General features: G+C 44.0%; 1 protein-coding gene and 1 pseudogene across 1 annotated transcript; both read left to right on the forward strand.

Annotated features, from left to right (window-relative positions):
- The first annotated feature begins 505 nt into the window (after positions 1 to 505).
- LOC106599954 (myocilin) lies at positions 506 to 2,980 on the forward strand. Its single transcript, XM_045716032.1, has 4 exons — positions 506 to 1,152; positions 1,262 to 1,275; positions 1,679 to 1,716; positions 2,109 to 2,980. Exons 1-4 carry the CDS (start codon positions 692 to 694, stop codon positions 2,556 to 2,558), a joined length of 963 nt encoding a protein of 320 aa, XP_045571988.1. The 5' UTR covers positions 506 to 691; the 3' UTR covers positions 2,559 to 2,980.
- Positions 2,981 to 10,593: 7,613 nt separating this feature from the next.
- LOC123741894 (peroxiredoxin-6-like) lies at positions 10,594 to 12,005 on the forward strand (annotated as a pseudogene).
- The last annotated feature ends 14,844 nt before the right edge of the window (positions 12,006 to 26,849 follow it).

The following is a 26,849-nucleotide window of genomic DNA, read 5'->3' on the forward strand; positions in this document are numbered from 1 at the left end:
GCCTGAATGCCAAGCGTCACGTCTGGAGAAAACCTGGCACCATCCTTACGGTGAAGCATGGTGGTGGCAGCATCATGCTGAGGGTATGTTTTTCAACGGCAGGGACTAGGAGACTAGTCAGGATCGAGGGAAAGACGAACGGAGCAAAGTACAGAGAGATCCTTGATGAAAACCTGCTCCAGAGCGCTCAGGACCTCAGACTGTGGCAAAGGTTCAACTCCCAACAGGACAATGACCCTAAGCACACAGCCAAGACAATGTAGGAGTGGCTTCGAGACAAGTGTCTGAATGTCCTTGAGTAGCCCAGCAGGAGCCTGGACTCTGAACCCGATCGAACATCTCTGGAGAGACCTGAAAATAGCTGTGCAGAAACGCTCCCCATCCAACCAGACAGAGCTTGAGAGAATCTTCAGAGAAGAATGGGAAAACTCCCCAAATACAGGTGTGCCAAGCTTGTAGTGTCATACCCAAGAAGACTTGAGGCTGTAATAGCTGCCAAAGGTGCTTCAACAAAGTACTGAGTAAAGGGTCTGAATACTTATGTAAATGTCATTTTTCAATAAAAGAATGATCATCACTAAACAAAGTGAGAAATAAAGAGACTGAGCAAGGAATCCAACAGGACAAATTCCTGATCTAAGCTGAATGGTTCCATCCCAGATCCAATCTAAGACCAAGGTTACCCATTCACATGTCCTCCAGAATGTGGCTCCCGGCAGCCTTGTGTCTGTCCAGCCTGGTGCTGTCTACCCATGGCCGGGACAGAGTCTCCCTGCGACGCTCAAACGACCACACCGGGCACTGCCAGTACACCTTCACTGTGGACAACCCTGCCGAGGCCAGCTGCCCTGGGGCCAGCGGAGGACCTGAGATGGAGGGGGTCAAGTCTCATCTTACTCTACTGGAGGCCCTGATCAGCAGCATACTGGGAGGCGAGGGAGCCGGGGGAGAGGGGCTACAGGCTGGGGGTGACAAGGCCCTCCAGGACGCATACTCCCAGGCCATGGGAGAGAAGAGCCAGCTGCAGGAGGACAGGGAGCAGCTGAACAGGCAGGTGCAGGAACTTCAGAGGAGGATGGATGAGCTGATTGTGGGGGCTGAGACACTGAGACAGACCCCCTGCCACCAGTCCCAGGCCACTGGATCAGGACTGCCATAACACAAGCTCAACCAGAGACCAGCCAGCGGTGAGTCGCTACTGTCAACATCACAACTGAACCCCTGAACTGTGTGATGCTGCATGATTATATGTGTGACTTAGGAACCGTGGAAGGCGTGTGTTTGTTTAATTGATCGGATGAAATCAAAGTGTTGTAATGTAAACTGGGTGGAGTACAAGTCCGGTTTCTGTTAGGTGTGCTTCGTTGCCTTAGCAGAGGGGTATTAACGACACAGAAGATCCTTTTACAGCCCTGTCACTCATGCATGTTGCATGTCAGTTTAATTGTCTGTGATCCTTTTGGGGATCGTGCCGTGCTGCAGGTCAGATGACTGGGGCACCTAATAAGAAGCTTTCATGTTGTCAGCGTGTCACCTTTGAATGTGTTTTAGGTTTATCAATACTGTATGTTATTGTTTTGAGTTTAGGACTTCAGCAACCAGATCAAACACTAAATAAAACGATATGTTTTATCTCCCTCCCTCTCCCTGTCTCTCTCCCTCTCTCCCCCTCTGTCAGACCCTGACTATGCCCCCTATCAGGAGATGAAGACCGAGGTGACCGAGCTCCCAGCATCACTTCTCATTCAAGAAGCTGGGCAGAACCACACAGGTATGTCCTGTTATTACCACTCTACAGCTGTACCTTCCAGACTCCCACTGATATCTATCTATCTATAGCCTCCTGGTGGCTTCCTAGAGTCACTACACACCAAACTATTAAAGATGCTAGTCACCTCTCACAATCCAAATTCCTTTCAGAGATAAAGATAGGGATAGCTTTGTGACATTTACTGCATATTTCACAAAGCACAATTTCCAATGTACTTGGCATAGTTCTCTTGTGGAGACAAAGTTTGAAACGAATGTAAATACCTTCTATCTGTTTTTCCAGGCTGTGGTGAGCTGGTGTCTGTGGGAGAGCCTGTCCTGCACCGGAAGGCTGACAGCATCACAGGGAAGTACGGGGTGTGGCTGCAGGACCCTGGGGCGGCTACACAGACATCGACCTGGCGCTGGACGAGCAGAGCCCGTGGGCCATCTACAGCCCCAGCAAGGCCAAGGGAGCCATCGTGGCATCCCAGCTGGACCCTGAGAGCCTGGAGGTGAAGAGGAGTTGGGAGACCAACATCAGGAAGAACGCAGTGGCTAACGACTTCGTGATCAGCGGTCGGGTCTACACAGTGTCCAGCTACATGGCCCCAGACACCACCGTCAACCACGTGTTCAACACGACCACCGGCCAGGGCCGAGGCATGGAGGTGCCCTACAAGAACCACTACCGCTACAACAGCATGGTGGACTACAACCACGCCCAGAGGAAGCTCTGCGCCTGGGACAACTTCCACATGATCACCTACGACGTCAGCTTGGGGAAACCCAGCGGAAACAGCCAATAAGAGGAGGCTGGGCAAAGATGATGGATTGGTGTGGAGTGCTGTTACTAAAATATTATCAATCAATGTCATTACTAACAGCTTTCTAATAAGTTCATAGTGAGGCCTTTGTTTGTGTGCGTTACTCTGTCTAGTAGAATGTACTAATGTAAATAAGATGAATCTTACAATAAAATGCATGTCACTACGGTGGAACTCTTTGTGCTACTCCATGTAAACCATCTAAGATATTGCTCTTCCTGTATTATATATTATGTCTTTTACTTATTTTAATTTATAAAATGTACTGTATTGTCCATGTTAATTTTCTACTAAAGTTGTATCCTCACTCTTCACCATTACTTTGTCATTTTATCTCGAAATAAAATGTAAATGATAGAGATCCCTAAAAAGTTTATCAGTCTGCATTTGTTTTGTTCAATAAATTACAGTGGGACAATTTGCTCAGAATATCATTCATGACCACACAATACAAAAATGTGAGGATATAACTAACTGCATGTTGTAAATATCCAAAGAAAAAGTTACATGTTTTTTTTGTCCCTTGTGTATTTCCATTTCCTGTAACTCTGTTTGCCGAATCAATTTCATTAATTCCAAAGCCTTGAGATACACATTCAACTACAGAATAAGCCACAGTACGTGAAGTGCAGAGCATTTCAGACAATAGAGAGACGTTGCAGGTTTGTTGTTAACCTGTCATGTGGTGCCATCTGCTGGCCATTAGTTGTCATGTCTAGTATCAGATCAAGGAGTTGTACCACATTACAGCTATGTAACCTGGAATCTGCACTGAGACATATTCGGTGTTGATTCCAGGTTAACAGTTACACTACATGGCCAAAAGTATGTAGACACGTACTCGTCAAACATCTCATTCCAAAATCATGGGCATTAATATGGAGTTGGTCCACCCTTTGATGCTTCCACTCTTCTGGGAAGGCTTTCGACTAGATGTTGGAACATTGTTGTGGGGTCTTGCTTCCATTCAGCCACAAGATCATTAGTGAGGTTGGGCACTGATGTTAGGCGATTAGGTCTGGCTCGCAGTCGGCGTTCCAATTCATCCCAAAGGTGTTTGATGGGGTTGAGGTCAGGGCTCTGTGAAGGCCAGTCAAGTTCTTCTACACCGATCTCGACAAACCATTTCTGTATGGACATCGTTTTGTGCATGGGTGCATTGTCATGCTGAAAGAGGAAAGGGCCTTCCCTAAACTGTTGCCACAAAGTTGGAAGCAACGAATCGTCTAGAATGCCACTGACTTCCGGTTTGGAGCGAGCAGTCGCACTACGCTTCGCTCCACAGGTAATATTACACTTCACTACATTACAACGGCTTGATTTGTTTGATCTGAGCAATTCTTCTTAGCTAGCTACATAGCCGTCTTTGTATCAAAGATAATTGTGTAGTTTAGAGTAATTAGAGTAAATATCGAGGCTAGCTATCTTCGTCATCCTAACGTAGTCAACACTGCTAGCTGCTAGCTAGCTAGTCATCACTGCTAGCTAGCCAACTTCTACCGACTAGCAGCACTGCAGAAACTATTACATTACAACGTAACAACTTGATTAGTGTGGTGTTAGTGTTAGTTAGCCAGCTACATAGTTGTCTTTGCTGTCTCTGTATCTAAGATAATTGTGTAGTTTGAGTAATTATCGAGGTGAGCTAGCCAGCCGCGACGCGGCGCCAGACTTAGTCAACACACCTAGTCATCATTAACCCACTGCTAGCTAGCCAACCGTTACCGACTAGCAGCGCTGTAGATACTAATACTTTACAACGGAACGATTTGACTAGTGCAGTGTTAGCTAGCTAGCTACTTAGTTGTCTTTGTCATAGCTTGATAATTGTGTAGTTTAGTAATTACCGAGGTTAGCTAGCCAGCCATCGAGGTCAGCTAGCCAGCTATTTCCGTCCCCCGCGACGCCATTTTTCCCTAACCCAGCCAACTATTACCGACGAGCAGCATTGTAGAAACTAAATACATTACAAGGAACGTCTTGATTAGTGTTATGTTAGCTAGCTAGCTACAAAGTTGCTTTGTATCATGACAAGGGGTAGTACTGAAACTATCGAGGTTACCTAGCCAGCTACACGTTCAAAGTCAACAACGCAGCCACTGCTAGCTAGCCTACTCCACCAGCCAGCAGTACTGTATCATTTTCGTCATTTTAGTCAATAAGATTTTTGCAACGTAAGCTTAACTTTCTGAACATTCGAGACGTGTAGTCCACTTGTCATTCCAATCTCCTTTGCATTAGCGTAGCCTCTTCTGTAGCTTGTCTACTATGTGTCTGTCTATCCCTGTTCTCTCCCCTCTGCACAGGCCATACAAACGCTCCACACCGCGTGGCCGCTGCCACTCTAACCTGGTGGTCCCAGCGCGCACGACCCACGTGGAGTTCCAGGTCTCCTGCAGCCTCTGGAACTGCCGGTCTGCGGCCAACAAGGCTGAGTTCATCTCAGCCTATGCTACCCTCCAGTCCCTAGACTTCCTGGCACTGATGGAAACATGGATTACCACAGAGAACACTGCTACTCCTACTGCTCTCTCCTCGTCTGCCTACGTGTTCTCGCATACCCCTAGAGCATCGAGCCAGGTGCTCCTACCAGGTGGCGTGGCGAGAATCTGTCTCCGCACCACGTGCTCTCACCACTGGTGTCCCCCAGGGCTCTGTTCTAGGCCCTCTCCTATTCTCGCTATACACCAAGTCACTTGGCTCTGTCATATCCTCACATGGTCTCTCATATCATTGCTATGCAGATGACACACAATTAATCTTCTCCTTTCCCCCTTCTGACAACCAGGTGGCGAATCGCATCTCTGCATGTCTGGCAGACATATCAGTGTGGATGACGGATCACCACCTCAAGCTGAACCTCGGCAAGACGGAGCTGCTCTTCCTCCCGGGGAAGGACTGCCCGTTCCATGATCTCGCCATCACGGTTGACAACTCCCTTGTGTCCTCCTCCCAGAGTGCTAAGACCCTGGACAACACCCTGTCGTTCTCCACTAACATCAAGGCGGTGACCCGATCCTGTAGGTTCATGCTCTACAACATTCGCAGAGTACGACCCTGCCTCACACAGGAAGCGGCGCAGGTCCTAATCCAGGCACTTGTCATCTCCCGTCTGGATTACTGCAACTCGTTGTTGGCTGGGCTCCCTGCTTGTGCCATTAAACCCCTACAACTCATCCAGAACGCCGCAGCCCGTCTGGTGTTCAACCTTCCCAAGTTCTCTCACGTCACCCCGCTCCTCCGCTCTCTCCACTGGCTTCCAGTCGAAGCTCGCATCCGCTACAAGACCATGGTGCTTGCCTATGGAGCTGTGAGGGGAACGGCACCTCCGTACCTTCAGGCTCTGATCAGGCCCTACACCCAAACAAGGGCACTGCGTTCATCCACCTCTGGCCTGCTCGCCTCCCTACCTCTGAGGAAGCACAGTTCCCGCTCAGCCCAGTCAAAACTGTTCGCTGCTCTGGCACCCCAATGGTGGAACAAGCTCCCTCACGACGCCAGGACAGTGGAGTCAATCACCACCTTCCGGAGACACCTGAAACCCCACCTCTTTAAGGAATACCTGGGATAGGATAAAGTAATCCTTCTAACCCCCCCTTAAAAGATTTAGATGCACTATTGTAAAGTGGTTGTTCCACTGGATATTATAAGGTGAATGCACCAATTTGTAAGTCGCTCTGGGTAAGAGCGTCTGCTAAATGACTTAAATGTAAATGTAAATGTATTCTGTAGCGTTAAGATTTCCCTTCACTGGAACTAAGGGGCTTAGTCCAAACCATGAAAAACAGCCTCAGACCATTATTCCTCCTCCACCAAACTTTGCAGTTGTCACTATGCATTCGGGCAGGTAGCGTTCTCCTGGCATCTGCCAAACCCAGATTCATTCGTCAGATTGCCAGATGGTGAAGCGTGATTCATCCCTCCAGAGAGCACGTTTCCACTGCTCCAGAGTCCAATGGCGGAGAGCTTTACACAACTCCAGCCGACGCTTGGCATTGTGCATGGTAATCTTAAGATGCGCGTGGCTGCTGGGCCATGGAAACCCATTTCATGAAGCTCCCGACGAACAGTTCTTGTGCTGACGTTGCAACCGAGGACCGACGATTTTTTTTTCATTCTCACAGGCTCACCCACAGGATTTCACTTCCTGTCCAACGATAAGATAAAGAAATAAACTATGCGGTTTGATACTTCCTTTCATTTTATAATTTTTTAGTGTGAAGGTGATGGGTTGGCAACGTCTTTATTGACTGTCAATACAAAAGTGTATGTCATTCCTTCCCAGTAGAACATGTGACACACAAAACTATATCATAAATTCTGATCCACCCATCAAACCCATCTCAAACTATAATAGCTCCGGGAGCTTTGAAAAGTAAATAGAATGAAATATAAAAGTATACGCATTCATAGAGTCAGTGCATAAATGCAACAGTGCATATTACAACTATTAGGCTTGGCCTTTCCATCAACTATTACTGTATGCCACTTGGCAATTGGTAGAATAGAATGAAATACTGTAAGTGCATTGCATACCCCTCAAAAATATATACAGAGAAATGTTTTCCAAATTGTGTTAACAATTTTTCTATTCAATTCGAGCTCATTTTAAAACAGAATACAACCATTCTCTTGGCCAGTTGTGCTTTTGCTAAGACAGTAAAAAATACACTTCTCCCACAAACGAATGCAATATCAGACACTTTCGTGAATTGATGGGACTTTGGCAAACACAGCTCTGCCCAACACTGTCCATTAACTTAATGCAGCTTAAAATAACCTTTGTTATGGTTAATTCCAACGAGTTCACAATGCATATGCTGCACGTAATTCCGCATAGGCTACTCATCTACATAGTGCAAAGTGTGCAGATGGACCCCTGAGGGACATTATGCAGGACTGGAGAGGAACCATCTGTCGTGTACTAATATGACATCACCACGTCAGTAAGAATGCTGGGTTCTTGATGCACCGACAGTCGCGGAATAAACCAGGCTATCCTAAAATAGGACAAAGGTAAGTCAAATCAAATCCCATCACAATGTTATTTGTCACACGTGCCGAATACAACCGGCGTAGACTTTACTGTGAAATGCTTACTTACGACCCCTTTCCCAAAAATTCAGAGTAAAAATATTTTTTTTAAGAGAAAATGAATAAAAAATGAAATAGTAACAGAATAAAATACTGGGGCTCCCGAGTGGCGCAGCTGTCTAAGGCACTGCATCTCAGTGCTAGAGACGTCACTACAGACTCTGGTTCGTTTCCAGGCTGTATCACAACCGGCCGTGATTGGGAGTCCCATAGGGCGGCACACAATTGGCCCAGCGTCGTCCGGTTTAGGGTTTGGCCGGGGTAGGCCGTCATTATAAATAAGAATTTGTTCTTAACTGACTTGCCTAGTTAAATCAAGGTTAAATAAAAAATAAATAACAATAACGAGGCTATATACAAGAAGTACAGGTACCAAGTCAATGTGCAGGGGTACAAGGTAGTTGAGGTAATTTAGGTAATATGTTAACCTGGAATCAACACTTGTAGATAGGGGTAAAAGTGACTAGGCAATCAGGATAGATAATAAACAGTGTAGCAGCAGCATGAAGAGTGTGAAAGTGTGTCTATGTGAGTGTGCATAGAGCCAGTGCAACAATGTCAGTAAAAAAGGGGGTCAATGCAAATAGTCCGGGTAGCCATTTGATTAACTGTTCAGCAGTCTTATGGCTTGGGGGTAGAAGCTGTTCAGGAGCCTTCTGGTGCCAGACGTGGTGCTCCGGTACCACCTGCCGTGCGGTAGCAGAGAAAACAGTCTATGACTTGGATGGCTGGAGTCTTTGAAAATGTTTAAGGCCTTCCTTTGACACCGCCTGGTATCACCCTGCCTCAGAAGCTAACAGACTTTGTCGTTAAATAATTTCCCCACTGTTAGAGTTAAAGAAAACAAGCGTTATCTGAAAAGTGGCAAGTACAATGGACTAATAAAAATACTCTGAAAGTTTGAGTTATTCTGTGAAAAAGATAAGGTGCAGAATGTTTTGTATCAGAATAAAAAAAAGGAATAGTTAATTTTTGCTTATGGTAGAAAACAAAAGTAAGCTGATAAAGAAAAGTTGTTTATTGTTAAGGTTGCTGTACAAGTGTCGTTGTGTATGTCAGGTTGACATTGAAGTTTATATCCAAGTAAAGGGGGGATGATGTGTACTGATATGACGTCAGTAAAGAATGCTGGGTTCTTGACCAACAGTCATGGGGTAAAGACATGTTGAAGTTTACCTCTGAGTCCATTTGATTCAATTCAGTATAATATCCAAATTTAGCACAAGTGGTAAATGTAGGATTGAACACCATCTGTTCAGTTGAATCAAGTATTATGCCTAGGCTAGTATCAAAACAAAATGTCACACAATAATTCATCCAATCAGAAGCTCAAAGGCCTATAAAAGCGGTGGAAGGGCTTTGAAAGAAAAGGGAGGCCATGCATGGGGCGAACAATTCACTGAACGGAGAGTGTAACCGAAGCAATACGAGTTTGTGGTTTACATTTACATTACATTTTAGTCATTTAGCAGACGCTCTTATCCAGAGCGACTTACAGTAGTGAATGCATACATTTTTTTTTTCTTCTCCGTACTGGTCCCCCGTGGGAAACCATGGCGTTGCAAACACCATGCTCTACCAACTGAGCATCATTTGTATTATTGTCTAAAGATTAGATCACAACAGTGTAGGACAGTCTATAAAAATCCAGATGACATAAATCCAACCCAGATGATAAAATATGAGTCTACTCACCTAAAACCAGGTTGAGCATCATCTCTTGCTCTGTAACCTAACATAGAAGGTAAAAGAAACCCCTGAAACTACAATAGATCCTCTACTTACTGGTCTTGATGGGAAGAAAAAAAACTGTCAGGGGAGGTTCTCTTCTGCACTGTTCAACCAATCCAGAAGATGTTAACGTCCAATAGCGGAAGTCGCATCACAGGCTCTCTTTGTCATCCGGTTGTTGGGGATTGAGCAAAGGCTACTTGCTCTGCGACGGTTCAACCTGGAGTAGACAGTACAAGGTGCCGATGAACCAGGGCACAAAGTGGCCGGTGATCTCCACCAGCTTCACCAGGGTCCGGATGCTGCCCCAGGACGAGTCCTCACAGACGCACACCCCTAGCCATTTGGAGGGCCACAGGTCAATGGATAAAAACAACCTCAGGATGATAACAAGAATGCACTGATTGAAACACACAGAGTAATCCTCTGTCTGCGCCCCAGCTGCAGAAGAGGGGAGAGGGGACATAGGAACAACTGGAGCCTCTGAGGCAGGATGGGCACTTAGAAGGCCACTAACGGCTCTCTGTGATAAACTCAAATTACAAATCCAATTGTATTTGTCACATGCGCCGAATACAACAGGTGTAGACCTTACAGTGATTCCAATGCTTCCCACGGTTGTATGAAATTGGCTGGATGTCCTTTGGGTGGTGGACCATTCTTGATACACACGGGAAGCTGCATGAAGAACCCAGCAGTGTTGCAGTTCTTGACACAAACTGCTGCGTCTGGCACCTACTGCCATACCCTGTTCAAAGGCATTGAAATATTTTGTCTTGCCCATTCACTGTCTGAATGGCACACATACACAATCCACGTCTCAATTGTTTCAAGGCTTATAAATCCTTCTTTAACCTGTATTCTCCCCTTCATCTAAACTGATTGAAGTGGATTTAACAAGTGACATCAATGAGGGATCATCGCTTTCACCTGGATTCACCTGGTCAGTCTGTGTGATGGAAAGAGTTCTTAATGTTTTGTATAATCAGTGTAGGTCAATTGGTTGTGTCAGGCTAACGAGGTCGAGACGTCAGAGAAAAAACTGCTTTACTTACTGCTCAAATGATTTGTTTTCTGAGCCCACTCCTCAATGAAAATGCTGACTCTGAAATGTCAATGGGTACAAGATCTCTGTGTCCAGCTACATGACAATTTTACATTCCTCCTGGTTCTTAGCTACATGATGAAATCAAACATTTGAATGGAACTTTGGACTGCTTAACATAAGTTTTATTAAAGTGTATTAAACACTAAATGAACTATTTTTTACCCTGATCTAAAAGCAATAGTGGTCAAATAATGAAACACAGGAGCCAGGGGGACAGAGGCTGTCATTCCTCTGCTGGGCCCCTACTCTCTCTCTCGCTGTTTCTGTCCCTCTATCCATCACCCCCCCACCCTTCTCTCTGTAGCTGGGGTATCCTGTTCTCCCACCTCCATGACTACACTGCTGTCTGCACCATAGAGCTGGGCTGAGCCGCCAAACTCAGCTGTGAATTTAGCAGGAGCAACATAGAGATGATCGCCCATCGACTGTCTGGAGGACCACCGTGGCTGGACCAAGGTTTTGGCTGCTTCCCAAATGGCCCCCTATTCCCTTTATAAGGCACTACTTTTGACCAGGGCCCATGGAATAGGGTGCTGCTTGGGATACAGCCATAGTTTTGAGTGCCTATACTAATGTCCAGTGCGTTTAGTAATAGAGGGGCTGTGCTGTGATCCTGTAAGACATCCTGGCCTACAACAATGAGGAAGGAGTCTGGCTGTGCGTTCCTCTTCCCCGTCATAGCAGACAGTCACAGGAAGCTGGCAGTGGCCCTGGACGTACTGGACCATGACGAGAAGGACAAGGACGGCATTCCCCTTACTGCCACTGTGTGAGTGTCAAAACACACTCATGCATGCATGCACACCTACAGGCACACACACACACACTCTTTCTCAGACAGCCTTTCTCTCCCTCCACTGTTTCTCAGTTTCCGGTATGACTCATTGGCCCACCATGAGATCATCCTGCTCTTTCTTGTGCTCTATTTCCCATAAATGTTACTTATTCATGCTGATGCAAGCAGCCCATCTTCACCGGTTAATATGAGTTAACTACCCCTCCCACCCAGGCCCCACCACCCCGTCTCGCAAAAACACACTACCTCAGCCCCTTGCTGGATACGATGACGTAATCTTCTTATATGTATCAGTGAGGGTGATATCGCCACACGATGGTTACTAATGAACACAGCTCACTAGCTCATATTTGCTACACTCCCCATCTCTGTCAAACACACACTTTCTCTCTCTCTGTTAGCCATGTGAGTAAACCCATCCCCTACCTGCCTAATTCCTTCCCACCAAAGTGTGACATGTTTGCGTGTCAAAGGATTTTTTTTATTGGCCCAGACAAAAGGTTGAAGCTGTCCCTGCTCTACCCTCCCACAATGGCACGGAACGTTGATGAGATCCTGAGAGTGGTTGACGGCCTGCAGCTCACAGCACACCCCTGCTGACTGGCAGGTCAGTCAGCCAGTCCCTCTCGAACTCCATAGCCTGAAAGTAGCCAAGTCTCACTATATAGAGTAGCATCTGCAGCTGTCTCCAGGAAGTATTGTTAGTCAAATATAAATGGCAGTTTGAGTGACCCTATAGACAATCAGTAGACAATCAACATTCATCACTGCAACTATTTGTATTGCTCTCCAAATACTTGGAACCCACTGTCAGAGCGATATCAATTGGCATTCAGTACTACATCAATTGGCATGCCACGCACGGTGCATTCGGAAAGTATTCAGACCCCTTCCCTTTTTCCACATTTTGTTACGTTACAGCCTTATTCTAAAATGTTTTAAATATATATTTTTACTCAACAATCTATACACAATACCCGATAATGACAAAGAGAAAACAGGTTTTTAGAAATGTTTGCAAAAGTACAGTTCCAGTCAGAAGTTTGGACACACCTACACAATCAAGGGTTTTTCTTTTTTTACAATTTTCTACGTGGTAGAATAATAGTGAAGACATCAAAACTATGAAATAACACATATGGAATCATGTAGTAACCAAAAAAATATGAAACAAATAAAAATATATTTTATATTTATCCTCTCTAGGGTAGGGGGCAGTATTTGCACGGCCGGATAAAAAACGTACCCGATTTAATCTGGTTATTACTACTGCCCAGAAACTAGAATATGCATATAATTATTGGCTTTGGATAGAAAACACCCTAAAGTTTCTAAAACTGTTTGAATGGTGTCTGTGAGTATAACAGAACTCATATGGCAGGCAAAAACCTGAGAAGATTCCTTACAGGAAGTGGCCTGTCTGACCATTTCTTGGGCTTCTACATTCTCTTTATTGAAAACTGAGGATCTCTGCTGTAACGTGACACTTCCTACGGCTCCCATAGGCTCTCAGAAGGCGGCAAAAAGCTGAATGATGTCTTTGCAGCCCCTGGCTGAAAAACATTAGCGCATTTGGATGGTGGTCGATCAGAGGACAATGAGACTGAGGCGCGTGCACGAGGTGACACCATGTTTTTATTTTCTCTGTCTTTGAACGTAAACAGGGTTTCCCGGTCGGAATATTATCGCTTTTTTACGAGAAAAATAGCATAAAAATTGATTTTAAACAGCGGTTGACATGCTTCGAAGTACGGTAATGGAATATTTAGAATTTTTTTGTCACGAAACGCGTCGGGCGCATCACCCTTCGTCACCCTTCGGATAGTGTCTTGAACGCACGAACAAAACAGAGGATATTTGAACATAACTATGGATTATTTTGAACCAAACCAACATTTGTTATTGAAGTAGAAGTCCTGGGAGTGCATTCTGACGAAGAACAGCAAAGGTAATCCAATTTTTCTTATAGTAAATCTGACTTTGGTGAGGGCTAAACTTGGTGGGTGTCTAAATAGCTAGCCCGTGATGGCTGGGCTATCTACTCAGAATATTGCAAAATGTGCTTTCACCGAAAAGCTATTTTAAAATCGGACATAGCGATTGCATAAAGGAGTTCTGTATCTATAATTCTTAAAATAATTGTTATGTTTTTTGTGAACGTTTATCGTGAGTAATTTAGTAAATTCACCGGAAGTTTGCGGTGGGTATGCTAGTTCTGAATGTCACATGCTAATGTCAAAAGCTGTTTTTTGATATAAATATGAACTTGATTGAACAAAACATGCATGTATTGTATAACATAATGTCCTAGGATTGTCATCTGATGAAGATCATCAAAGGTTAGTGCAGCATTTAGCTGTGGTTTGGGTTTATGTGACATTATATGCTAGCTTGAAAAATGGGTGTCTGATTATTTCTGGCTGGGTACTCTGCTGACATAATCTAATGTTTTGCTTTCGTTGTAAAGCCTTTTTGAAATCGGACAGTGTGGTTAGATTAACGAGAGTCTTTAAAATGGTGTAAAATAGTCATATGTTTGAGAAATTGAAGTAATAGCATTTCTAAGGTATTTGAATAACGCGCCACAGGATTCCACTGGCTGTTGAGTAGGTGGGACGATTTCGTCCCACCTACCCTAGAGAGGTTAACAGACCTCAGGATAAGGCCCAGATGCAGACAGTTCGAATCACAGATGTTTATTAACAAAACAGGGGGCAGGCAGATGACAGGTCAAGGGCAGGCAGAGGCCGGTAATCCAGGGCAGCGTCAGTAAGGTACAGAATGGCAGGCAGTCTCAGGGTCAGGGCAGGTAGAGTGGTCAAACCGGAAAAACTAGAAAAACAGGGGCAAGAGAGAAACAGAAGTACGGTAAAACCACGCTGCTAGGTTTGATGAGACAAGACGAACTGGCAACAGACAAACAGGAAACACAGGTATAAATACACGGGATAATGGGGAAAATGGGCAACACCTGGAGGGGTGTGGAGACAAGCACAAGACAGGTGAAACAGATCAGGGTGTGACAATACTTGAGATTCTTCAAAGTAGTCACCCTTTGCCTTGATGACAGCTTTAAAAGATTCATGAGGAATGCTTTTCCAACAATCTTGATGGAGTTCCCACATACTGTATGCTGAGCACTTGTTGGCTGCTTTTCCTTCACTCTGTGGTCCAACTCATCCCAAACCATCTCAATTGGGTTGAGGTCAAGTGATTGTGGAGGCCAGGTCATCTGATGCAGCACTCCATCACTCTCTGTCTTGATCATATAGCCCTTACACAGCCTGGAGGTGTGTTGGGTCATTGTCCTGTTGAAAAACTAATGATAGTCCCACTAAGCGCAAACCAGATGGGATGGAGTATAGCTGCAGAATGCTGTGGTAGCCATGATGGTTAAGTGTGCCTTGAATTCTAAATAAATCACTGACAGTGTCAACAGCAAAGCACCCCCACACCTCCTCCACCATTTCACGGTGGGAGCCACACATGCGGAGATCATCCGTTCACCTACTCTGCATCTCCCAAAGACATGGTGGTTGGAACAAAAAATCTCAAATTTGGACTCATCAGATCAAAAGGACAGATTTCCACTGGTCTAAATAAAATAAAATGGAATGTTATTTGTCACATACGCCAAATACAACGACCTTATTGTGAAATGCTTACTTACAAGCCCTTAAACAACAGTGCAGTTCAAGAAAGAGTGAAGAAAATATTTACCAAATAAACTAAAGTAAAAAATAATAAAAAGTAACACAATATAATAACAATAAAGCAGCTATGTACAGAGGGTACTGGTACTGAGTCAATGTGCGGGGGTACAGGTTTATTCGAGGTATATTGCAAATGTAGGTAGGGGTGAAATGACTATGCATATGTAATAAACAGCGAGTAGCAGCAGTGTACAAAACAAATGGAGGGGGGGGGTGATGTCAATGTAAATAGTCCGAGGCCATTTTATTAATTGTTCAGCAGTCTTATGGCTTGGGTGAATAAGCTGTTAAGGAGCCTTTTGGTCCTAGACTTGGCGCTCCGGTACCGCTTGCCGTGCGGTAGCAGAGAGAACAGTCTATGATGTGGGTGACTGAGTCTCTGACAATTTTTGGGGCTTTCCTATGACACTGCCTAGTATAGAGGTCCTGGATGGCAGGAAGCTTGGCCCCAGGGATGTGCTGGGCCATACGCACTACCCTCTGTAGTGCCTTATGGTCAGATGCCGAACAGTTGCCATACCAGGTGGTGATGTAACCAGTCAGGATGTTCTTGATGGTGCAGCTGTAGAACTTTTGAGGATCTGGAGACCCATGCCAAATCTTTTCAGTCTCCTGAGGGGGAAAAGGTGCTGTCGTGCCCTGTTAACGACTGTCTTGGTGTGTTTGGACCATGATAGTTTGGTGGTGATGTGGACACCAAGGAACTTGAAACTCTCAACCCGCTCCACTACAGCCCCGTCGAGGGTAATGGGGGCCTGTTTGGCCCGCCTTTTCCTGTAGTCCACGATCAGCTTCTTTGTCTTGCTCACATTGAGTGAGAGGTTGTTGTCCTGGCACCACACTGCCAGGTCTCTGACCTCCTCCCTATAGGCTGTCTCATAGGCTGAAGGCTGTCTCACTGTCAGTGATCAGGCCAACCACTGTTGTGTCGTCATCAAACTTGATGGTGTTGGAGTCGTGATTGGCCACGCAGTCGTAGGTGAACAGGGAGTACAGGAGGTGACTAAGTACACACCCCTGAGGGGCCCCAATGTTGAGGATCAGCGTGGCAGAATTGTTGCTGCCTTACTTACCACCTGGGGGCGGCCCGTCAGGAAGTCCAGGATCCAGTTGCAGAGGGAGGTGTTTAGTCCCAGGGTTCTTAGCTTAGTGATGAGCTTCGTGGGCACTATGGTGTTGAATGCTGAGCTATAGTCAATGAACAGCATTCTCACATATAGTTGAAGTCGGAAGTTTACATACACCTTAGCCAAATACATTTAAACTCAGTTTTTCACAATTCCTGACATTTAATCCTAGTAAAAATGTCCTGTTTTAGGTCATTTAGGATCACCAATTTATTTTAAGAATGTGAAATGTCAGAATAATAGTAGAGAATGATTTATTTCAGCTTTGATTTATTTCATCACATTCCCAGTGGATCAGAAGTTTACATACACTCAATTAGTATTTGGTAGCATTGCCTTTAAATTGTTTAACTTGGGTCAAACGTTTTGGGTAGCCTTCCACAAGCTTCCAACAATAAGTTGGGTCAATTTTGGCCCATTCCTCTAGACAGAGCTGGTGTAACTGAGTCCAGGTTTGTAGGCCTCCTTGCTCGCACACGCTTTTTCAGTTCTGCCCACAAATTTTCTATAGGATTAAGGTCAGGGCTTTGGGATGGCCACTCCAATACTTTGACTTTGTTGTCCTTAAGCCATTTTGCCGCAACTTTGGAAGTATGCTTGGGGTCATTGTCCATTTGGAAGACCCATTTGCGATTAAGCTTTAACTTCCTGACTGATGTCTTTAGATTTTGCTTCAATATATCCACATAATTTTCTTCCTCATGATGCCATCTATTTTGTAAGGTACACCAGTCCCTCCTGCAGCAAAGCACCTCGAGAACATAATGCTGCCACCCCCGTGCTTCACAGTTGGGATGCTGTTCTTCGGCTTGCAAGCCTCCCCTTTTTTCCTCCAAACTTAATGATGGTCATTATGGCCAAACAGTTCTATTTTTGTTTCATCAGACCAGAGGACATTTCTCCAAAAAGTACAATCTTTGTCCCCACATGCAGTTGCAAATCCGTAGTCTGGCTTTTTTTATGGCAGTTTTGGAGCAGTGGCTTCTTCCTTGCTGAGCGGCCTTTCAGGTCATATCGATATAGGACTCGTTTTACTGTGGATATAGATGCTGTTTCCTCCAGCATCTTCACAAGACCCTTTGCTGTTGTTCTGGGATTGATTTGCACTTTTCGCACCGAAGTACGTTCGTCTCTAGGAGACAGAACGCGTCTCCTTCCTGAGCGGTATGACGGCTGCGTGGTCCCATGGTGTTTATACTTGCGTACTATTGTTTGTACAGATGAACGTGGTACCTTCAGTAGAAACCTCCACAAGTCTGGTTCATCCTTGGAGCAATTTCCAAATGCCTGAAGGTACCACGTTCATCTGTTATTGAGACACTTGTTTGTGGTCATTAGTCAGTCATTTGAAAGAAGTGGCCTGTTAACTCAGCTGTGTGGGATTTGAGCATTCCTCTGTCTCACCAGGACAACACCGGCGGAGAGGAGATTACTCTTTGATCCTGTACAGCAGTATTTCCCAACATCGAGTACCCCCAACAGTACACATTTTTTGTTGTAGCGTTGGAAAAACACACCTCATTCAACTTATTGAGGGCTTGATGATTAGTTGACAAGTTGAATCAGGTGTGCTTATCCGAGGCTACAACAAAAATGTGTGCTGTTGGGGTACTCGATGTTGGGAAATACCGCTGTACAGCACTTTGAACAGGAACAGACATTCCTCTACGGCCACCTGGACCGTTCGGCCAGCAGGGGACAGGAGAGGTTAGAGACGTTATGGGGGAAACAATAAGAAGAAATCAGAGAGAGAAAGTGTGTGTGTGTTATGTAAACTCAGCAAAAAAAGAAACAGTCCTTTTTCAAGACCCTGTCTTTTAAAGATAATTCGTAAAAATCCAAATAACTTCACAGATCTTCATTGTAAGGGTTAAAAACACTGTTTCCCATGCTTGTTCAATGAACCATAAACAATTAATGAACATGCACCTGTGGAACGGTCATTAAGACACCAACAGCTTACAGACGGTAGGCAATTAAGGTCACAGTTATGAAAACTTAGGACACTAAAGAGGCCTTTCTACTACCTCTGAAAAACACAAAAAAAAAGATGCCCAAGGTCCCTGCTCATCTGCGTGAACGTGCATTAGGCATGCTGCAAGGAGGCATGAGGACTGCAGATGTGGCCAGGGCAATAAAGACGCCTAAGACACTACAGGGAGACAGGACAGACAGCTGATCATCCTTGCAGTGGCAGACCATGTGTAACAACACCTGCACAGGATCGGTACATCCGAACATCACACCTGCGGGCCATGTACAGGATGGCAACAACAACTGCCAGAGTTACACCAGGAACGCACAATCCCTCCATCAGTGCTCAGACTGTCCGCAATAGGCTGAGAGAGGCTGGACTGAGGGCTTGTAGGCCTGTTGTAAGGCAGGTCCTCACCAGACATCACCGGCAACAACATTGCCTATGGGCACAAACCCACCATCGCTGGAACAGACAGGACAGGCAAAAAGTCCTCTTCACTGATGAGTCTTGTTTCACCAGGGGTGATGGTCGGATTCGCGTTTACCGTCGAAGGAATGAGCGTTACACCGAGGCCTGTACTCTGGAACGGGATCGACTTAATACAGCGGGTGGCCACACCAGATACTGACTGTTACTTTTTATTTTGACCCCCCTTTGTTCAGGGGCACATTATTTCATTTCTGTTAGTCACATGTCTGTGGAACTTGTTTAGTTTATGTCTCAGTTGTTGAATTTTGTTACGTTAATACAAATATTTACACATGTTAAGTTTGCTGAAATAAACACAGTTGACAGTGAGAGGACGTTTTTTTATTTAGACCCGTTCTGAACAGAACCGAGGACAACCTGAGTTTATATGTACAGTGCATTCAGAAAGTATTTAGAACCCTTCCCTTTTTCCACAATTTGTTACGTTACAGCCTTATTCTAAAATGAATTACATCATTTTTTCCCCTCGTCAATCTACACACAATACCCCATAATGACAAAGCGAAAGTTATTTTAGACAAATGTATTGAAAATAAGTATTCAGACCCTTTGCCCTGAGACTTGAAATTGAGCTCAGGTGCATGCTGTTTCCATTGATCATCCTTGAGATGTTTCTACAACTTGATTGGAGTCCACCTGTGGTTAATTTAACTGTGGAGATGGGAGAACCTTCCAGAAGGACAACCATCTCTGCAGCTGTCACGGATCCCTCCGGAACTTTCATCACACACACCTGTCCCCTATTCCCACTGATTAGTATTTGTATATTCGTGTCCTTTGTTCACCATGGTGCTGTCCATTATTGTTACAATGTCCATTGGTTCGTGTGCTATGTTGTTTTGACTTTCGTGCCATTTTGGATTGCGTAGATGATTACAGGTCTCGTCCCGTGTGATAATCATTGTGCGCTTGTGTTATTTATTAGAGATACTCCTCACTCTTTTGTTTGAGTGTCAACCCTGTGTGTTGTATACGTGTTTGTTTGGTCTTCGTCCCCGTGCCTATACACGGCACGCTGTAGGTAAAGAAATTTAAAAAACGATTAAGCGTTCCTGCGCCTGTCTCCCGACCCTTTATACCAACGTGACAGCAGCACTCCACCAATCAGGATTTTATGGTAGAGTGGCCAGACAGAAGCCACTCCTCACTAAAAGGCACATGACAGCCCGCTTGGAGTTTGCCAAAAGATACCTAAAGGACTCTCAGACCATGAGAAACTCGATCAAACATCTCTGGAGAGACCTGAAAATAGCTGTGCAGTGACGCACCCCATCCAACCTGACAGAGCTTGAGAGGATCTGCATGGTAGAAACTCCCCCAAATACTGGTGTGCCAAGCTTGTAGCGTCATACCCAGGAAGACTAACAGGCTGACTACACCGTCACGTGCGTGAGCGTTGAAAAATACATTTTGAAATCTATATTATTCAATTATTGCACCCACACTGCTCACGCGCGCCAACGAGCGTCTGTGTTGCCAAGGGCTAAAATAGAAGTCAGTTCTATTTGTGACGCAGATCGCGCTGCAGGCCCTGCCTCTCCCATCTCCTCATTGGTTTATAGAAGCAGGTACCCACGTGCCATCTCCTCATTGGTTATACCCGCGTAGGTGACTGAAAGAAGAACGAGGTCAGTGGCGGTATTGCACCTCATTTCTGAAAGTTGCCAATCGCAATATAAAGTCAAGAGAAGAAAAAGCCTAGAAGGAGGAGAGATGACTAAAAACGATTCGGTTGACCATTTTATGTGTGGATTAATTTTCAGGTGGAGGACCTTGTGCATTTCAGGTAAAATAAAACTCAATGTTTATATCCCAGGACAAATTAGCTAGCAACAGCAAGCTAGCTAAATAGGACACATTAGCTAGCAAGTGCAAGCTAGCTAGCTAAATTGCCATAAATGTTTAATGCTTTTCGACCTGTCCCCAAATTAATGTAATAGGTTCAGAGTTTGTTTTGATATTTTAACTTGCGTGTCGTGATCGCGTTTGGTGTGGGGGGACAAAATAAATCTATGCATGATGGCGCACTCGCGCAGACGGTTTGGGTTCGGTGTAACCTGTAATCGCTGCCAAAGGTGTCCAACAAAGTACTGAGTAAAGGGTCTGAATACTTATGTAAATTTGATATTTCAGTTTGTAATATATTTTTCTAAATTAGCAAAAAAAACAAGTGTTTTTGCTTTGTCATTATGGGGTATTATTGTGTGTAGATTGAGGAGGAGGGGGAAACAATTTAATCAATTTTAGAATAAGGCTGTAACGTAACAAAATGTGGAAAAAGTCAAGAGGTCTGAATACTTTCCGAGGGTATTTTCATAGATATCTTAAAGTCTTAAACTTAAACTTTATAGATCTAGTCCCCCCATTTGAAGGGAATAGATCATCATAACTATTTGGACAAATTTCAGCTATATGGCTCTAGTTGAACAAACCTAACGCAATGGTAAATCTAAGTGCTGGCGGTAGCAACATAGGTTCAGGGGTGTGTCAGAAATATTTTAGCTATTTTCACAACTGGAATTATGGGTGCAGTAGCTGGCGGTGGCACGAAAGGGCTGGGTTTTGATGAATAAACAAGCCGTGGGTGTGTAGACGCTGTGTATTTACAGTCTTTTATGTATTGCGTTGTCATCAACTCCAATTCAAATGTTAGTCCATTATAGCCTAGTTCATTGAATAGCCTGCCCCATATTTGCTAAATACTGGTATGTTGAACATGTTTGCAGTCCACATTGTTCTATTTGCATTACTTAAATATGGAAGTACATTTTTAAATATAGGCTATAGGATTCACACTGATATAGGGGCTAGGCCTACTGTAAATTAGAGTCTGGATATGGACATACCAAACGTAGTCAATAAGCACGTTTAGGCTATTGATAAGGTCTTCAAAGACAGTGTATGATTGTAATCAAATTTGACTGAAAACAAAACAACAACTTGTTTTAAATACAGTTACAGGCACCATAATTGCTCCCCGTGGGCATAAAACACAGACAAGGCAAATTAAGACTATGGAGGGTTTTTAGGCACATCCAAACTTTTCATGGGAGCTGGATAAAGATCCAATATAAAGAGAAAGGGGGAATGTCCACTGACCGCTGTACCGCTCGCAAATGTAATGGTTTATAAACATCATGGAAGCGTCTTACAGATCATTTTTGCACTTCTCCACGAATAGCAGATTAATTTACATTGCATTCGAGCCATGTACGTTCCTCACCACAAACCCATGGAAGGTGAATCTTTCTAATAAGTTCATTCTTAAATAGGATCAGGTACGAAGCATGATATTATAAATCACTTCTCTCGTCCTGTGGCACTGGCACTGTGTGCACACCTAGGCCTAATTGTCTTTACGTGTAACATTTGCACGTCTATACAACATACTAGGCTCCTGTTAATTGTGTCGTTGCCTATGTGAGAGGCAGATTCTCAAAACAATCTGCAGTTGATACGGCATTATAGGAAGACTGAATAGTTTGGACTGGAGCGTGTCTTTGGTAATCGGACGAGGAGCGCTCTATGAAAATGGGGATGGACAGCCGACTTGAACAAGCGAAATGAAATATGCAGGTATGTGAATTGTAAATAATGAAAATGCATGAGGGCAAAAAACGGCAAAATATTTCAAAGCACTCTCAGTAGACCATTTAAAACCCCTTTATTCATAGGCTACTTGGCTAATGCCCAGGATAAAAATAGGCACATATACAACGCTGCTAAACCAGCATTGATTAAGAGGGGGGTAGGCTGTGCTTGGTTTTTATTCAAATTAAACTAAATGGGGGGAAACCAACCTTTATGTTTCTAAATACGAGATTCATTGGCACAAAAGGCACTTCTCTTTCCATGGGCACTGTATGTTATGTCTGGATAGGCTGCACTTCTGCTCTCAAAATTCATTCCATTATATCAACTGCGTTACTGTTAAGACCTGCTTTTTGTGGGTCTTAAAACATCCCATTAGCACTGCATGAAATTGTCACTTTTGCAAATGTAAAAAAAAGGTCAATCTGCAGATGCTACATCCCATTTTTGGATTTATAAATTAATCATATGAGCCCATTCATTCTGGAAGAATTTAACTCATAAATGCTTCATGAGCTTAGTTCAACTGTCATACCCCATCACTACCCAAAATATAATTATTTTACTCCGTTGTATGTGAGCAAAGTAAATGTAAACAAACACCATATAGCATCAAAGCATGGTTAAAACCATAATTTTGATACCATGGATGGTCAGTCCTTGAATTCGTAGCTCTGTCTATGTATTTGAGAGTGGTTACATTTCTCCAGCCCCATTCCTCATCTTTTTACCGAAATGTGTGGGGAGTGAGCTTTGTTATTGTTTCAACCGCTGATTGCTGCTTCAAGGACACCTAAAAAAAAATTCCACCCTTCCCATCTCAGGGCAAAAGAGCTGATGTTTGACAGATAAATTGCTTAACCTGGCGTTAGGGCTGGAAAATGCCAGGGCGCATTTTATTTTTTGGGGATGACGAAATTGCAAACTAACGTGTGTTTGACACTTGCGCCTCAATACCAGATGAATATAGAACCCATAGTGTATTAAAGTAGTCAAGTTTGGTATTTGGTTACATATTCTTTGCACACAGAACACAATGACAACATCAAGCTTGTGACTCTGCAAACTTATTGGATGCATTTACAGATTGTTTTGGTTGTGTTTCAGATTATTACTGCAATGCTCTACTTTCCTGGCAAAAGCACTAAATAAACTTCAGTTAGTGCTAAACACTGCTGCTAGAATGTTGACTAGAACCAAAACATTTGATCATATTACTCCAGTGCTAGCCTCTCTACACTGGCTTCCTGTTAAGGCAAGGGCTGGTTTCAAGGTTTTACTGCTAACCTACAAAGCATTACATGGGCTTGCTCCTACCCATCTCTCCGATTTGGTCCTGCCGTACATACCTACACGTACACTATGATCACAAGACACAGGCCTCCTTATTGTCCCTAGAATTTCTAAGCAAACAGCTGGAGGCAGGGCTTTCTCCTATAGAGCTCCATTTTTATGGAATGGCCTGCCTATCCATGTGAGAGACGCAGACTCGGTCTCAACCTTTAAGTCTTTGTTGAAGGCTCATCTCTACAGTAGGTCCTATGATTGAGTGTAGTCTGGCCCAGGAGTGTGAAGGTGAACGGAAAGGCACTGGAGCAACGAACCGCCCGTGCTGTCTCTGCCTGGCCGGTTCCGCTCTCTCCACTGGGATTTTCTGCCTCTAACCCTATTACAGGGGCTGAGTCACTGGCTTACAGGCGCTCTTCCATGCCGTCCCTAGGAGGGGTGCGTCACTTGAGTGAGTTGAGTCACTGACGCGATCTTCTTGTCTGGGTTGGCCTGTGTGAGGCAGGGTCGTAGTCTGCGAATGTTGTAGAGCATGAACCTACAGGATCGGGTCACCGCCTTGATGTTAGTAGAGAACGACAAGGTGTTGTCCAGGGTCACGCCAAGGTTCTTCGCACTCTGGGAGGAGGACACAATGGAGTTGTCAACCGTGATGGCAGTCCTTCCCCGGGAGGAAGAGCAGCTCCGATCTTTGTGGGCTATACTCGGCCTTGTCTCGGGATGGTAAGTTGGTGGTTGAAGATATCCCTCTAGTGGTGTGGGGGCTGTCCTTTGGCAAAGTGGGTGTGGTTATATCGTGCCTGTTTGGCCCTGTCCGGGGGTACAGTGTCTCCCGACCCCTCCTGTCTCAGCCTCCAGTATTTATGCCGCAGTAGTTTATGTGTCGGGGGCTAGGGTCAGTCTGGAGTATTTCTCCTGTCTTATCCGGTGTCCTGTGTGAATTTAAGTATGCTCTCTCTAATTCTCTCTCTCTTGGAGGACCTGAGCCCTCGGACCATGCCTCAGGACTACCTGGCCTGATGACTCCTTGCTGTCCCCAGTCCACTTGGCCGTGCTGCTGCTCCAGTTTCAACTGTTCTGCCTGCGGCTATGGAACCCTGACCTGTTCACCGGACGTGCTACTTGTCCCAGACCTGCTGTTTTCAATTCTCTAGAGACAGCAGGAGCAGTAGAGATACTCTGAATGATCGGCTATGAAAAGCCAAGTGACATTTACTCCTGAGGTGCTGACCTGTTGCACCCTCGACAACCCCTGTGATTATTATTATTTGACCCTGCTGGTCATCTATGAACATTTGAACATTTTGGCCATGTTCTGTTATAATCTCCACCCGGCACAGCCAGAAGAGGACTGGCCACCCCTCATAGCCTAGTTCCTCTCTAGGTTTCTTCCTAGGTTCTGGCCTTTCTAGGGAGTTTTTCCTAGCCACCGTGCTTCTACACCTGCATTGCTTGCTGTTTGTGGTTTTAGGCTGGGTTTCTGTACAGCACTTTGAGATATCAGCTGAGGTAAGAAGATCTATGGTAAAACTTGAAAATAGCTGTCTAGGGCTTTATAAATACATTTGATTTATGTTTTATCCAATAGAAAGTGAATGGTGAATAACATATTGTCATTTTGGGGTTACTTTTATTGTAAGTAAGAATAGATGTTTCTGAACACTTCTACATGAATGTGGATGCTACCATGATTATGGATAATCATGGATGAATCGTGAATGATGAGTAAGAAAGTTACAGAAGGACAAAGTCATACCCAGCGCCAAAAAAATGCTAATCTGCCCCATTATTGGTGATGAGAGATTAGCATGCTTTGATGTAGCCTCTGTAACTTTCTCACTCCTCATTATTCATTCATGATTTTTCTTAATCATGGCATTATCAGGTTTGATTTAGAAGCGTTCAGAAACATCTTATATACTCACTTTGAGACTCATTCACCATTCAGTTCCTATTGGGAAAAACATTACCCAAAACAAACTGCACATGCATCCAACGAGTTTGTAGAGTCACAAGCTTGATGTTGTCATTGTGTGGTAGGATTATGGGACTAAATACTACACTTTTTACTACTACACTATAAGTGAAATTTGTCCACATACTTATGACATCTTCAAATGGGTGGACTAGATCTATAAAGTGCTTCCATTTCTAAATGGAAAGCAGATATGCATGAAAACACTGTATTGTCACCTCATATGAAACATTTGATCTCAAATCCAAAATGCTGGAGTATAGAGACAAATTTAACATTTTAGTATCACAGCCTATATAAATATGTACGGGAGTGTATGTTGTCGATTGCCAAATCTTTTTGTAGCATGGTGCTTTTTCATTAGCAATCTATTTTGTAAAGAGTATCAAGTAATTCAGTTTCTTAGCTGCTATTGGAACTACAGTGCCTTGCAAAAGTATTCACCCCCTTTGGCGTTTTTCCTATTTTGTTGCATAACAACCTGTAGATTAAATGGATTTTATTTGGATTTCATGTAATGGACATACACAAAATAGTCCAAATTGGGGAAGTGAAATGAAAAAAATAACGTTAAAAATAATTCCCAAAAATTTAAAACGTAAAAGTGGTGCGTGCATATGTATTTGCCCCCTTTGCTATAAAGCCCCTAAATAAGATCTTGTGCGACCAATTACCTTCAGAAGTCACATAATTAATTAAATAAAGTCCACCTGTGTGCAGTGTAAGTGTCACATGATCTCAGTATGTACATCTATCTATCTATATATATATATATATATATATATATATATATATATATATATATATATATATATATATATATATATATATATATATATATATATATATATATATATATATATATATACACACACACACACACACACACACATATATACACACACACATATATACACACATACATACACCTGATCCGAAGGGCCCCCAGAGTCTGCAACACCACTAAGCAAGCGGCACCTTGAAGAACAAGGAGCTCTCCAAACAGGTCGGGAACAAAGTTGTGGAGAAGTACAGAACAGGGTTGGGTTATAAAAAAATATTCTAAACTTTTAACATCCCACGAAGCACCAGTAAATCCATTATTAAACAAACCTGTCAAGAGATGGCCGCCCACCAAAACTCAGAGACCAGGCAAGGAGGGCATTAATCAGAGAGGCAACAAAGAGACCAAAGATAACCCTGAAGGAGCTGCAAAGCTCCACAGCGGAGATTGGAGTATCTGTCCATAGCACCACTTTAAGCTATACAATTCACAGAGTTGGGCTTTACGGAAGAGTGGCCATAAAAAAAATCATTGCTGAAAGAAAAAAATAAGCAAATATGTTTGGTGTTTGCCAAAAGGCATGTGGGAGACTCCCCAAAC

This window comes from Salmo salar, chromosome ssa03 (assembly GCF_905237065.1).
Source record: "Salmo salar chromosome ssa03, Ssal_v3.1, whole genome shotgun sequence".
NCBI classification, from domain to species: domain Eukaryota; kingdom Metazoa; phylum Chordata; class Actinopteri; order Salmoniformes; family Salmonidae; genus Salmo; species Salmo salar.